Source organism: Lepidochelys olivacea (genome assembly GCF_965140295.1).
Source record: "Lepidochelys olivacea isolate rLepOli2 genome assembly, chromosome: 1".
Taxonomy (NCBI): domain Eukaryota; kingdom Metazoa; phylum Chordata; order Testudines; family Cheloniidae; genus Lepidochelys; species Lepidochelys olivacea.
In genome coordinates this window covers 262,279,023-262,294,456 of record NC_140411.1, presented here as the reverse complement: position 1 = coordinate 262,294,456, position 15,434 = coordinate 262,279,023, and the positions used below count along the sequence as shown (strand labels likewise).

General features: G+C 45.4%; 2 protein-coding genes across 3 annotated transcripts in view; one reads left to right on the top strand and one right to left on the bottom strand.

Annotated features, from left to right (window-relative positions):
* The window catches only part of ACO2 (aconitase 2), a 36,657-nt gene extending 33,520 nt beyond the window's left edge, over nt 1–3,137 (bottom strand). Inside the window, exon 1 of one of the 2 annotated variants that reach the window (XM_084611141.1) lies at nt 3,053–3,137. In XM_084611141.1, coding sequence (XP_084467267.1) covers nt 3,053–3,088 — 36 coding nt within the window. In that variant the 5' untranslated portion in view covers nt 3,089–3,137. Of the gene's footprint in view, nt 1–3,019 lie in introns of both variants that reach the window. The other variant, XM_084611140.1, reaches the window with a different exon arrangement.
* Nucleotides 3,138–3,418: 281 nt separating this feature from the next.
* Nucleotides 3,419–13,542, top strand: PHF5A (PHD finger protein 5A). The gene is made up of 4 exons (XM_084632162.1): nt 3,419–3,576; nt 5,732–5,755; nt 7,440–7,606; nt 10,217–13,542. Exons 1-4 carry the CDS (start codon nt 3,525–3,527, stop codon nt 10,304–10,306), a joined length of 333 nt encoding a protein of 110 aa, XP_084488288.1. The 5' UTR covers nt 3,419–3,524; the 3' UTR covers nt 10,307–13,542.
* Nucleotides 13,543–15,434: the final 1,892 nt, after the last annotated feature.

The following is a 15,434-nucleotide window of genomic DNA, read 5'->3' as shown; positions in this document are numbered from 1 at the left end:
AGGCCTGTAAAAGACGGTGCACTCTGTGCAACGTAGTGATGTAGACCTAGCACCCAAGGAAGATGCAGCCAGGTCTATCAAAGAGTTCTTCCATCAACCCATCTACTGCCTCTAAGAGAGATGAATTAACTACATGGACTGAAAAAATCCCTTTGTCTATGTAGGAAGCATCTACACTACAGCAACACAGCTGTGCTGCAGTAGCATAGACATACTCTATGTACACATGGCATTATTCTGGGATAGCTACAGAACTTTGGATTCACACCCTACCTTATTCACAAATAACATCCCCATGTAGACAATTCTCAAAACTTGTAGGGAATGGGCCCCCACATGGTTTGCTGAGTCTTCTCCTCTCATGTATTTAATGTTTAGACTCTAAACTTTAGAGCATCAGGACTCGCTTTGTCCAGACCTCAGGAGCACAGTGCAATTTCCACTCTAGTTTAGCTCTGGCAAATAGAGTTCCCCCTTGCAGTTTCAATTCTTTACTTCATCCTAAAATTGTTGTACAGAATTGCCATATGCTGTTCTAACGTGGCAGATATTTTGGTGCTGCCGTGGTTGGTGAAGTGATACTTATATACGTCCTTCACTGTCTGTGTAATGCTATATATATATGCAAAAATTCCTTCTTGTCACCGACAGTGCTTAACCAGAAGCATATCCGATTACTAGGGCTCCATGTGTGTCACAGAGGTCGTAGAAGTTACAGATTCCATGACTTTCTGTGACCTCTGTGACTTCTGCAGGGGCCAGTGTAGCCAACTACGAGGCCAGCTGCTCAGGTGACCCCAAGGACAGCCACATTGGCCAGCCGCTAGCGGGGCCTGCAGTCAGCTGCTGCTCAGGCACACCCAGGCAGCTAGCACCAGGGACCGCCTGAGGGGCAACGGGAGTAGCTGCTTCCCTAAGTGGCCAGTGCAGCCGCTGCCAGTGGCCCCTGGCTGTTGGTGCCATAGCTGGCCACACCCCCACAGCAGCAGCCTCCCTGGGATGCCCTCCCCAGAAGCAGCAGCCACCGCCACCCCGGAACACATCCCCAGCAGTGACCCCCTTAATATTTAGTCAGGGGTATTTATAGTATAAGTCATGGACAGGTCACGGGCAGTGAATTTTTATTTACTGCCTGTGACCCGTACATGACTATTACTAAAAATAGCCGACTAAATCGTAGCCTTACTGATTACCTTTAGATTTGTTAGTATAATTCATATTCATTATAACTATTCAGCCTTTTTAAAGAAATCTAGTTTAAGCATCAGACTAGATAGCCTCTGGGAAATAGTGAATTCCACAGATCCAATACATTATGTGCTAAGTATTTCCTTGTATTTCTTCTAAACTGACCTGCCATTCATTCCATCAGTTGACTCCTTGTTCTCACATGATGGATCAGTTCCTTATTTTTGTGCTGCCCTATTTTCTACAGTAAGAGCAATTCTTCCAGTTTTATGGAAGTAGTCATGTCCATAGAAGCATTTTAATCAGTTAAATTAGTTATTGCAGTTAAAAAAGGTTACAAAGGTTACTGAAGCAACATTTCAAATAATTTGATATATTATAAATTAAATTGCAGCTAAGACCCTTTACATTTTAAGCATAAAATTAATATACTCTTCTACAGTACCTCCACCGAAGATTAAACACTTACAAATATATAGTGAATTAAGATGACACCACACTTGAGAAATACTATGGGTAAGTTAATACTATTTTACAGATTAGGAAACTGAAGCAAAGTAGTAAAAAAATGTTAGGGAATGTCATAGATAAAGTCTATGGCAAAGCTGGGAACATAATTTAGATCTCCTGACTCCCAGTTCCATGCTTTAAACGAGGAGCACGATTTTCCATGAACATTTTCCTTTTAAAAGAGAAAGCTATACCCATATACATGTCCGCAACTTAACAATGAGAACCTCTAGAGTTCTTCAAGTACAGATTTAGACACAAAAATATGCCTGAACTACAAGAATCAGACTGTGCTGAAGTTATGTTGCAAGTCCGTATGAGTTTTAGAGATCATTACAGATGGGGCATCTCTTCTAAAGAGTGTAAATTTATTCAAGTTCTAGTTGGCTAGAACTTGGATGGGAAGGTGGATCTCTTTCTCTCCTCACTATGTCTCATTGCAGACCCCCTGTAATTACTGTATTTAGACCTAAGCATGAACATACGCATTTTCCACTCAAAGTCTTGTATGCTAATACTCCAGTGGCAACTGGTGATTTTTGAGAACTGGTAAACAGAAGTGTCAAGAGGTAGAGTCCACTAGAGTTGGTTTACATATACAGTGAAATAAAATACAACTTTTATTGATGTATCTCACAAAATGGGAGAAACAAAGCAACAAAACTTAACCTGAGAAAAAAACATGATCACTTTTATTTCTAACAAGTCAATGCAGGTGCACAGTGGCACCCACCCACCAGCTCTTGGCACAGACTGCAGCACAAATAACCTCCTCATGGCATCCCCAGAGGCCCAGGCCAGAGTGGAGCCCTAGTTAGGATGAGGGGGGGGGGGGTGAAGTTGGTTTAGTCACAGGCGGGAAGTTTAAATTTGACACACAGACTGCAGAGCACCCGGCCCGGTTCTCCCAGGGAGGGGAGAACTGAGGCCAGCACAGACAGGACCTGGCTCGCTAGCAGCAGGTTTGCGAGCTCTGCGGTCAGCCCCCGAGGGGCTCGGCCCGACTCCTGTTCCCTCTGGGCCCCACCTCGCCGTTCACCTTGTCCTCACCTTGAGGAGACGCCACCGCCCGGCGCCCCCCGGCCGTGCGGAGGGAGCTTAGCCGGGGTGTCAGCTCCAGACAGCGGAGCCTGGGGCTGCCCCCACCCTACGGGGACCCCGCTCCCCAGTCACTATGGAAACAGGGCCTGGGCAGGCGCGAGGGACACGCTGACCTACAGGGAGAACGAGGACGGCCCAGCCTCAAACCGACACCCCAAGCCTCCCAGCTGCACCCGGGTCCCCACCGCCACAGGCCGCCCAACAGCAGCCGGCTCCCCACCGCCACAGGCCGCTCGCCACGAAGCGCTGTCACCTGCAGGCGAGTCACCAGGACACAGTACGGCGCCATTTTGTTCACTGACAAAGATGATGTCGCATTCCAATTACGTCACGCGCCGCCTTTAAACAGTTTCATAAAGTGGGCGTGGCCTCTATGGCGAAAAGGCGGGGCCAAGCCCTGGAGAGGGCGGGACTCCGGCGACCGACTGAGCGTAGAGAAGGAGAGTGGGTGGGGTTTGCAGGTCCTGGAAGGAAAGTATCCTAAGCAGTGGGGAGACGATATCCGGCCTAACAGAGGGGACTCTGGGGCGGGCTCGGGGGAGCAAGTCGTGGTTGATGGGTGCTTTATGGACGAGGCTGTGCAGTGATTTAGCGTTTGTCATTGGGAAGCTCTGGCAGCTTTGTGGGAGAAGATCACGTGGACCCTGCCAGGACCTGGGGGTGAGAGGTCAAGGGTGAAAGGGCTCAACGTCGCCCGCACGACACGACTCGTGCGGTGATGAGAAATGGCCAAACATCATCCGGACTTGATCTTCTGCCGCAAGCAGGCGGGAGTGGGTGAGACCCGGATGCCCTGGTTCCCGCTCTGCCGCGTCCGTGGGGCGGGGGATCCCAAGACTGTCCAGGGTCACCGCGGCCCCCGCGTGGGGAGGGGCGGAGCGCAGCGCAGCGCCCCACGCACCCTATCCCAGCGGGGGGGGAGGGGCACTTTGGCGGGCGGGCGGGCGGGCACGTGAGCAGCGCGGGGCACCAGTGCCGGGGAGAGGGGCCCGGGGCACCAGTTGGGAGTGGGAGGGGCACCCATGCGGAGGGAGGGGCACGTTGGCAGTGTGGTACCAAGATGGGTTTGGGAGTCAGAGGGCCCCAAGTCCTGTTTCTGGCTCTGCGACAGACTGGCTGTGTAAGCCTGGGAGGAATGTTTCTTGCTCCCCTCCCCGCTTTATGAAGTGCTTTCCGCCTGGGAGGTGCCCTGTCCGTGCTGGGGGTTGTTACTAACGTTGGGGTGGCTGCCACAAAAACGCATCCAAAACACTTTTCAGAAATAGCCTTGTCCTCCCATTTACCCCAGTCACCTGCCCTTCTCCAGGTAGCCCAGGGCTCTTGGCCTTGTGCCTCACCTGTGTGCTCCTGCATGCATGCTGTGTTCCCATATAACCTAACACCTTGCTGTGTGTGGCTGCCAACTTGTGACCTACAAAGAACATAAGGGTCTATTATTGTAATTCTGTCTTTGCAGATTGTTTTTTACATTCGTTGCCTCTTAAATGGCCAGATGGAGTTTAAACTGCCCTGTTGGTTTTAAATACTTTTAATTGCACCTCAGTTATTAGAAAAATGAATATAATATCTACGTACTCAACAGACTAGTTTATATGCTTAAGCAGTCATAGTTGCTCACTTTAGTGACCAAATATCTTTGCTTTTTACTCCTATTATCCTGGCAGTGCCAACACAGCCAAGAGAACAAGTGGGAGAGTATTTTGGTTTTCTCATTATGACAACTGCTGATTTCTTTCCAATTGTAGGGCCAAGTTCTGTCCTCAGTTAACTGTGCGGTAGATGTAACTGAGGACAGAAGTTGGTTTGCTAAATCTATATAGTGGTGATGGGGCATGAGAGACAAAGAGACTAGCTTGATTCTTGGATCCAGAGCTGACTGGCTCAGAAAAAAAAATAATTTGCTTGCAAGTGCAAATTTGAATTGTTCTCATTGAGACAAGGGAAACATGGAAACCTGGGTGCTGTTTTCAGAGAATCACTTTTCAGAGTAGAACTGTACCTTTATGGTGAGAGGCCTAACTCTAGCTGAGACTTACTCTTCCAGCCTGGTGGGTATCTATCTGTTCACTGGTGACTGAGTCTTTGCTGTGGTGGTCACTGGGACATTACAACTCTCTATAGCTTGATACTTACCGTAGTCATCTATTAGTGAGACAAAGTGAGTGAGAGATCTTTTTTTGGACCAAATTCTGTTGGTTAGAGAGAGAAGCTTTTGAGCTTCAGAGCTCCGCTTAAGGAGAAGAGCTCTCACCAACAGAAGTTGGTCCAGTAAAAGACATTACCTCACCCACCTTGTCTCTCTAATATCCTGGGACCAACATGGATACTGTTACAAGAATACTGCATACATTCATCTACGGTATTATTTATTTAATATTGTTTTGAAATCTTATAGACAAATGGTAATACTTTTTTCAGTTAATTCAAATAACACCCTGAACATAACCTGAATATGCTAGTAGCCTTCAGAACCAAACATAGACTTAAACAAAATATTTGAAAATAATTTCCTCTCTCAAAACCTCATCCAGCTCCCACTAATGCAATGGAAAATTTCTGCCATGGCCTGTGTATAGGGCTCTGTTATTTCCTTGCTGTTGCTAATACCTGAAGCAGCGTAGTGAATGCAGCACTGTGCTGGAAGTGTGAGTGGTGCCATTGAATGCTGCATGGGCAACACTAAACTCTAAACTCTGGTCTTGGCAAATGTATGTCCAGAAGGATGCTTACTGTTTACTATTAAAATGTATGTATTTGCTATGTTAAGGCTGCCGTTGTATTTTGTTAAATTAGTTTAGATTTTAAACAGATTTAAAAAAAAACACATTAATTCATTTTTAAATCGGAGGTCACCTATTTAAAACAAAAGTTTTATTTAAACCAAAAGTCTCTCTGTCAAAAATAATTCTTTTTTCTGCTTTACTTATTGTAGCTATTGGAAGACTGTGTGAAAAATGTAAGTATAATATCTGCATGGGGTGTTTTGTGAGAGCATTGTCATGTGGTTAGAGTACACAGCTGGGATTTAGCCTGGATTTTGTTTCCAGTTGTGCCACTGATTTTTTTTGTGTAAGCTTGGACAAATCACTCTTTGAAATGGGAAAACCCATGTGGGTGTTGTGGGGTTAAGTTGATGAATATGTGGAAAGCACTTTGAGAGGCTTCTGTGGAAGATGCCATACAAGCACAGAGTATTACGGTATGTCTCATGGAAAAGGTACAGGGAGAGGGTCCTACCTGTGGATAAAAAAACAGGTTTGTGGCCAGAGTTTAGGGAACTGGGTTTGTACTGATCAGTTCATCATGATCCACTTGTATTGGAAAAAGATAACTTGGTAATTTAAAAGAGGAAAAAATCCATTTTCCAAAAATGCCTATTGCACAATTTGATAAAGGCTCAAGTCATAATCCTGAGTGTGGGAAATACACAGCAAAAATTATCTGAAACTAGGACATATGAAGAGACACAGAACTAAATACATTCTTCTCCTACTATAAAAGAGGCAACGTGGGAGAATGAGAGGGTATGATCAGTCCTTTCATGGGCACAGTATAAATGAAATAAGGGTGTTGGCCTGTGTCTCAGAAAATAGTGGGAAAAGGAGCAGAGGAGGGAGAAATTTAGTCTGACATTAGGGAAGCATTTTAAGAGTATATGGCCGGTGGAATAGATTCCATAGGAAGTAGTTGAAGCCTCATCGCTACAGAGGTAAGAATCTTTAGTTGGGGTAGGGATTAGATGACTCAGGCTTCATATACCCTTTTCAGCTCTAGGTCATTGATTTGGGTATAGTCCAGGACACTACAGACTGTCACTGGCATCTGATGGCCTATGTGAAATGAGTTGTTAGGTTTTACTCAATTCTTTGTGAGGTTTCCACATCACAGAAATTGTTGTGGCTGTCTACACAAATTCACCCTCTTTTTGGCCTTCTCAGAAGTCAAGGATCAAATAGGTAATGAAGACTGAACCTCCCCTTTCATCCTTTGGAGGTCATACTTCAGTCTCATGTTTATGTAGTGGTGTGTGAGAAGCTTGCACTGCTGTTGCCCATAGAATCATAGAATATCAGGGTTGGAAGGGACCTCAGGAGGTCATCTAGTCCAACCCCCTGCTCAAAGCAGGACCAATCCCCAATTTTTGCCCCAGATCCCTAAATGGCCCCCTCAAGGATTGAACTCACAACCCTGGGTTTAGCAGGCCAATGCTCAAACCACTGAGCTATCCCTCCCCCCCATGTTCTACCTGTCCTGTAGTTAGAGACTGTCTGGTGCTGTCAGTTCAGCAACTTCTCACAAGTGCTAAATTTTGTCAAAAAGTTTTAACGACACAGTGGTGGGATGATGTAATGAAGAGTTTTGTAAAATGTTGGCTGATCAGAGCATTGGCCCTCATCTGTGGTTCTGATTGCAAAGCAAAAAGAATTGAAAATGAAGTTTTGAAAGATACTGGCTCTTCTACTTGCTCATTCACTTCAGAGAAGTAAAATGGCTTTCATATATCAGCGAGATGGAATTTCCCAGCTCAGTCCCACTATTTTAGGGTGTATAGGGGAGTTGTTTGGGTAGGGAGCTATCCCCTCTCTGTGGGAATGGTGGAGAAGGAAATTCTTTAGCTGAGTACTGTGCTCTATTTGTAGGTGATGGTAAATGCGTGATCTGTGACTCATATGTGCGACCCTGCACACTTGTGCGCATATGTGATGAGTGTAACTATGGGTCGTACCAAGGGCGCTGTGTGATCTGCGGAGGTCCAGGAGTCTCTGATGCCTATTACTGCAAGGAGTGCACCATCCAGGAGAAGGATGTAAGTTGGATGCAGTGCCTCAAGGTTGTCTTTCTGTCTCTTGTTGAACAGATGTGGTCTTTATTTAACAGTCATGCTTATCTTTAAAGGCAGCCGTGGTTTTGTGGAATGAGCATGGAGCTGTGACTTGGCGCACCTGAACTCTAGTACCAATGCTGCCAGTAGCTTGCTATGTCACCATGAGGAAGTCACTTCACCTCTCTTCCATGCATCTGGGGATAGTGGTGCTTACCCACCTTTGTAAAATGCTGTGAGATCTACAAATAAGCCCTGTGATATTTCTCTCGTGCCTTTCATCCCAAAGGATTGGAAAATACCTTACAAACCACACGTATGTGGTTCACTTCATCCACCCATTGCCTGTAGCATTATCACTTAAGATGTTACCTTACCAGGTCTCACAAGCTAAGCTTTATCAGGGTCGGGCCACTAGCTTAGAAATGCTCAGATGCTGCAAAAGCATGGGACTACTCCAGTCAACACTGAATCAATGGCCCTGTGTGCGCGTGGTGCTGTAGGACATCCAGTCCTGCTGGTGTTTTCCTCTCGGTTAGATGGAAAACAAAAGTCATGGGCCACTTGTAGCCATTAAAATCCCATGGGGGTTTTTATAAGAATATGGGTTATGACTCTGGTGTCCTGATCAAATTCCAACTCAGGTAATTGCACTCTACAGACCTAAAACTCCCTTTCCCATTTTATTTGGATATGAATTTTTCACTGCTGTGGGGTTTTATGTACTGTTGGCAAACATATTCCAACCTAGAAGTGGCCTCTTTCCAGTGGTCCTGTTCCGTTATGTTTCTGTAGCAGGATCCTATAGTGATTAATGACAGTGGAGTGAGAGTGATCTCTGCACAAAGAAACACAGCCACCTTTGAGGTGAAATATGGCAGTATAACCATGTACAGCAGCACTACACGCAGTTAGAGCAGGATGTGAAGAATACCACCTCCAAATGAAACGGCAGGTGGAACTTAAAGAGATGGAATGAAGTGATTAAAGGTGGACACCCATTTCCTGTGGAAATGTGTCTTGAGAGGGTTTTTTAAATGAACACAAATGATCAGGACCACATTACTGCTTCTATAGACAGAGCTCAGTGTCTGAAGCTTTAACACTCCCTTAGTTTAGTCAGATGAGTTAATCTTGCTTTTCCAAATGCTCTATATTCAGCCCCAGACAGAGTCAGGAGGAACGTATTTCCATTAGAATGTGAAGCAAGAAAGCAAAAAATGGATGAAATGAGCTGGAGGGAATATCCTCCATGTAAAGGGGCAAAGGTGCCTGGTTCCTGTTTCGTGGGGGACGCTGGTTCCACTCATGCCCCATTTGGGGCTACAGGTCATGCCATGTCATCCTGGAGAGCTGTGGGTTGCAGGGAGGGTTTCTTTCTTGGGGCTAGAGGTATGCGCATGTGCCAAATCCTTTTGAGGGGGTGGAGGAATGAACGGAAGCCTGTAATGAAGCTGCCAGGTTTATCACAGATGCTCTGAATTGTGGGAGGAAAGGTTTGGAAGGGCCCCACCTAGGAGGTTCAAAGTGAAACCACAAGACAAGAGCTAGAGGCTGGTTGGTGTAGGCATATATGTGGGTGTGGTGGGTAGGGAAAGGAGAGACTTATTTAATTTTTTCCCCTCTTCTATCTCTGCCATCCTGCCCATCTCATCTCTTCAAAACAGCAAGTTTTGGTGCCGCAGCTTGGGTGTGGTCTCTGCAGTGGATGACATCTGCCCAAAGGCTTTCTCATCTAATCCACTCAGGCTTACGCAACAACCAGGGACACATGTTCCAGTGCCCACTGGGCCCCTCAGCACAGCACAGCTGCCAACTCCAGCAATAGGATTTTGCCCTCGAGGCGCACAGATGCCAGGCTGAGTGATCCATGGGCAAACGTTCTCTGGCGTGCACATGCACATGTCCATTTCCCATTATTTGTATTTAAATTTTTCCATCTCCCATAACTCACAGCTGCACCCTTGATTTATTCTCCCTAACCTGCTCCTCTCATGTCTGGCTTTCCCTCCAGCTGGTGGACTGGGATATGGAGGCCTTCTCACATACGCTTGCTATGAGTATCCCTGCACCTGCAAAATGACAATGTGACCTTTACAGTGAATCAAGTTCTATTCTGATGTGTCTAAAGTGTGGGGTATCTGGGAGTTGCTTTGGCTGTGGGAACTGAGGGCACAAGGAATACTTGTTGACACCTAATGGAAGTGGGTTCCTCTTGCCTCAGTGTGGGGAAAGGTTGTTCCCCTTGCCCCCATAAGTCATGTGTATCCTAGCTTAGAAGGATCCAGTCTTGGGGCACTGTACATCTCTTTCATTAAACTGATTATGTTATTCAAACTGTTCTTCATGCTCCCCTAAAGAAGAGAAGGCCCTAGTTAGTGTTAGCAAGGCTTCCCTCCTCCCCTCCACTTCCTCAGTTTTGATGGCTGGAGCCAATGGAGTAGAAGGGAAGTTTGCCTGCATGGGTGTTTCCAGGAGGTGTTTTTTGGAGTGGAAGATAGTGGTCACTCTTCATACCCTACTCGGGCCTACATGACTGGACTGTTCTGCTTGCTGTAGCTCTAACTGTGTCCTCTTCTCTCTGTATGTTTCCAGAGGGATGGCTGCCCTAAGATCGTCAATCTGGGCAGTTCCAAGACGGATCTCTTTTACGAGCGCAAGAAGTACGGCTTCAAGAAGAGGTGATCCACCCTTGGTGCTGCTATGCCCGCTGCAGGGTTGGGGAAAGGGTCTTAAAGCATCTCTGGACTTCACTGTTATTGAGAACCAATTAATCTTCTCTAAAGTCTTACAAGTTAAATTATGTGTGAGGGGTGGAAGAAGAAACAAAATTGACTGGGGATTGGAACCTGATAGCTGAGTACTGCAGATGGCAAAAGTAGGCTACTGATTCTTGCCTTCTCTCAAGCGTGGCTAGTGTCTGCCACACAGCTCTGCAAAATGCCTGGTGGGCAAGCACTTACATTCTAAGGGGATCTGCTCTGCTATCAAGGTGTAGCACTGCTTTTACACGTCTTGTCCCCTTTCTGGAATTGGGGGGTCACCTGCAGTTCTCCTTTCTGTGCACTCCCTCTCCGTTGTTAAGAAGTCTTCTCCCCTGGCCACACCCCCAAAGTCTGAAGAATGGGTTCAGACTGCTGACCCACTGAAACTCTCTATGTATTGTTATGCAGGGAGGCTAGCATGCTCATGGCTGATGCCCTTTTCATATGAGCACAACCATTACATGTCCCTATGTTTTCTTCAACTGATTAACCGAAGGCCCTTTCTGTAACTATCTCTGCAAAATGTACACCAATAAAGTTTTTTTCCTTTTTCTAAAAGAAGGGTTTCTCTCTAGTTCACCCCACCCGTAGTCCTCCCGGAGTTTCCTTTTGTCAGGTGATTGGGACACTAAGAACTTAGGAGTTGCCAAACTAAAAATGAACAATGAGCCGTCTGTTCTCTGACAGTGGCCTGTCATGGCTAAACTGACCTCTCTGTGAGATGCTTTGGGGAAGGACCGCTGCTTGCTTTCTCACCCCAGTCATTGATAATTTTATGTCCCGAAGCAGAGTGTGGCTCGCTTTGTGTAACCCTTGCCTTTGCTAATGTGTCTGGATGTTGTTTCACCATGCAAACATCCAATCCCTTTCTAAAAACCTCCTGAAGTATTGGACTCTATCCCTGCTGCAGGAATTTAGAGCCTTCTGTGCTGTAGCTGGAAACCAGCTATTCTATTCCAGACGAATAGCCATATACTGAAAACTAGAGCCTGCTTGTTTGCTGAACATCAGCAGAGGCTGTGGACTCCCAGCTGCTCAGCACAGATCTGGGGAAGGAAATACAGATCATGTACGCATTGTACACACCTCCTTCCCCTTCCCTACTGACTAGGAGCTTGCAAAGCAGGTGTTAACTTTTAAGGAGCTGCTTTTGTGAGCAGGAGGGGCAGCGAGAAACTAAACTGGATTTGGGGTACTGTAGAATTCCCACTTGTGGTCTAGAGTCCCAACAAAGATGCAGTTTGGGATGCAGTATTCATGTCTGAGCCTGTTGGCATAACTAGAAGTATCATCCAGGCAGGGATTGCTATAGAGAGACGAGGAATATCCCTTCCTTTTCCCCCATACAGCTGTGCATGCTGTTTCCTCATCACTCCCAGGCTTGCTACTGCTGTAGGGAATCAAGGGCTTATGGCTTAAGAACTTTGATTACTGGGTATATAGCTCCATGTTCTGGTAGCTGTGAAATAGTTAAACTGCCTTATGTCATGTTTCTCATCCATTGGTTGAGTGGAGGCAGAGGGTTGTTTTTCTCCTTGGCCTTGTCTACACAGGCAACTTGGGAGAAGACTTCTACTGCCACTAGTGTGTAGCCTCGGTCAGCGCCAGTGCCTCTCCTGTGCTGCTACCGCAAGGGTGGGAGATTGCCCTAAAACTGCTAGTGTAGATAAGGCCCTTGTGAAGCAGAGGAGAGATACAGTAGGGTAGCACTGCAGTGAAGATTCAGTCTTTTTATGTGGTTACTTGACTGGTGTTCATTAGTTTCTAATCGGCCAGACACGGACCCTAGAAAAGACGAGCTCTCTGAAACAGAGAGATTCTGTGTGATAAGAACTGTGAGGTTAATTGCAGGGTCTTTAAAAAACAATCATTAAAACTCATTTAAATGAGTAGAAAGTGCTTGCCTTGACAGCTGTGAAGACCAAAGTCCTTTCTTTAAGCCCAGAACCGGTTCAGCAAGGGCACCCGCAGTATAAGCTTCCCCCACACGCTGCCCTCCTGTTGTGCCGCAGCCCTGCTCTGGAGGGGCCTCTGGCAGGACTTTAGAAAGTAGTTCAGTCTCAAATGGCCTAATTCAGAGGTTCCCAAACTGATCTGTGGGATGGTTGGTGCAGAGAGCAGTGTGGTTTTATAGTGGTTGAACAACTAGGAGGTATGCGGCTAAACTGAATTAAAGGAAGCTAAATATGTATGTCTGGTATTCCTTTCCACATATGTCATTGCTGTAATTACTATAGGGATTCTATGCATCTGTAAATGGAAGAGGGGGTTTCTGCAAGAAAATCCCTGTATTTACAATGTCCACACTAAAAAAAAAAAAACTGGAGAATTCCTGGCCTATTTAATACTTAGCCTCTCTGCTCACAGTACTAACGAGGTGGTTATAGTGATCTGGGATGCGGACACATACCCTGAGTCCTCTTTTCCCCCCACTCCGCTCCACGTGCACAATGTCACCTCATTTCATATCAGTTACCAAAAGATGTTGTAACTTTTGGTTACAAATAAGATGGGACAGGGTCACATTGGACAGGTAAATGGCTCTAAAACCCAGCCCCAGTTCCTTGAATCATTCGGTCCCCTGCTTGACGCCCTGAACCTGAAATGTTGCCTTCTTTAAAAATTGGATGTTGGCAAATGTCTGGATTCTATTCATGTGCTCTATCTCTGAGTGTTGGCTACAGGGATCAGATCTTACTATCTGAAATTTTACTTATAGGAGCAGCCATGTTTTTGTTCTTTATGGTGCTTGGTGGGAACTTTTTGTTGACATGTTCAAATTAGCAAATGTTTTCATTTCTAAGACAGGAAAGAATTTCTCATTTCCTTTGAGTTTAGTTAAGTGTCATGTGACTTGAAAGTAAAGAATGTTCCTGTGCACGGAAGTGCTAATTATGCCCAATTATACCCTGACTGACCTTCCTTGGCATTAAACAACCTAGCAAAACTAGCTTTGTTCTGGCAACCTGGAGATTCCTTCCCTCTTGTGTGTGTGTCTGATTCAGTAGTTCTCCTTTGTCGTAATAGCCAAGTGGTCAAGAACACATAAATGGATCCTTAGGACAAAATTCCACTCTCTTTCTCTGTGTGTGTGTATTCACCTCTGGATAATTAAAGGGACATAGTCAAGAGAGAAATATTTTAAGAGTCCTTATGTGCTATTATTAACACCTCATTAAAACTAAAACAATTTCAGAAATGTAATTGGCTTTTTTATTAATAAAATTGAACCTAGGCTGGTCAGTTTCATTTCCTGATGCATGGCTGACAGGATGATTTTGTTTGAAGCAAAGCAATGGAATGTTTAAATTCTTAATGTGCTCTTTTAATTGACTTGCTCTTAAACTAAAAGTAATAGAGATATTTCTGTTCATTATAGGTTTCATAATTTTCCCAATGGCCACCCATTTTCAACCTCCCCTCTCCCCCCGCCAAAAAACAAAACCAAACCACATATGCTCCAGATCTTTTTCGGCGGGGGGCGGGGATGAGTAGCCATGCCTACTGCAGTGTGATATCCAACAATGACTGCCACAACAGATTTTCAAGATACTCTTGACTGAGTTCATTCAGTCTTCCTTGACTACAGAAACGGTGGCTGGAGGGAGAGGGTTGAGAGGAAAAAGGGGTGAAGTGTAAAGGATCTATAGAGAGATCCTGGCGAACACAGAGTATCCTCATGAAAGCAGGGTTGGGGATGAATATTTTTTTGCAATAGCCGTTGTGGAGAGCAATTTAACCTGAAAGAATTACAACAGTTTCAAAAGGATTTTTAGTCTTTTGTAGTCTGAAGCTCTAGGAAGATTCAAAAATAAGTGTAACTCCACAAGTTAAGAGGATCCGATAATGAGGTTACATATGAATCTAATATGCCACCTTTTCTAGGGGATTCTTTAGGATCAAAGGAAAATGTGAACAGAGTCATTGGGCCAGACCCTTGGTCAATCTAGTCAATTACCTTTTCTCTGCCAATGGTGATGCTGGTGGTTAATGATCTAAAAGACTGGTGCATGCTCTTTCTCTCTCTCTCTCTCTGTCCCTCTGACTTATCATCTACTTGTGTTCACTCTGAACCCAACTGTCCTGAAGGTGAAGCTTGCAGAAGGTGGAAGCAGGGCATTTTCAGTAGTGGTTCACATTTCTGGAGTTTACTCCTCCAAGAAATGTATCTTACATAGACGTATCTAGAACACTTTGCAAGACATGTTTTTATTCAGATTTTTTCCTGCCTGTGATCTCTGGAATCCTGGGCGCTAAAGGTATGTCTACATTTCAATAAAGCACCCATGACTAGTCTGGGTTAGTTGACTTGGGCTCACAGGACTCGGGCTCCAGGGTTGTAAAATTGCAGTGTAGACATTTGGGCTTGGGCTGAAGCCTAGGTTCTCAGACCCTACACTGCAAGCTCAAATCAGCTGACCCCAGCCAGCTGCGGGTGTTTTATTGTATTGTAGACATACCCTTAGGTAGGCAACTGGCTGTATTTTTTCCTGTTCTCAGTGCTTAAAGTTAGGGGCCTGCAGGAGCTTGTTGTGTATTTGTTCTTGTTATTTGGAATTGAGAACAGTTCCCAGTTTAAAACATTGAAAGTGGGGCCAGTGCAATAGCGATTGGCACCCTATAAATGCATGTAAATAGCACTGCGTCTGAGGAGTGCATCAAATCCTCTATAATGTGCCTTATTGTGCAGTGCTGTTGTGGAGAATATACCTGCCTGACCCCAGCTGGTGATTGGCTTCAACCTGGAAGCAGCAGGACCATGAACTCTTAGAATTTTATGTATTTATTTTACTATAATTATCAGAAAAATATTTCTTTCACTACATGAAGAACAGGCCCTTGTGCTGATGCTTGCTAGTGTCACTGCAGGGCCTCTTCTCAGTGTCTAACCCATTTTGGAAAGGGTAAATATATGGTATGTCATAGTGCGACTAGTAGATGATCGTTTTACCAAGCTCTGCACTGCTTTCTTCCCTAGGTTGGGACTTGGGCTGTGAGCTACAGTGGCTACCACAGTCTTAGGTAATCGTTTATCTTGTTTGTGCTTA

Coding starts and splice junctions, on each gene's coding strand:
- PHF5A (XM_084632162.1), top strand. CDS start 3,525: ATGGCCAAACATCATCCGGACTTGATCTTCTGCCGCAAGCAGGCGGGA. Junction 5,756..7,439: donor TGGAAGACTGTGTGAAAAAT/GTAAGTATAATA, acceptor CTCTATTTGTAG/GTGATGGTAAATGCGTGATC. Junction 7,607..10,216: donor GCACCATCCAGGAGAAGGAT/GTAAGTTGGATG, acceptor GTATGTTTCCAG/AGGGATGGCTGCCCTAAGAT.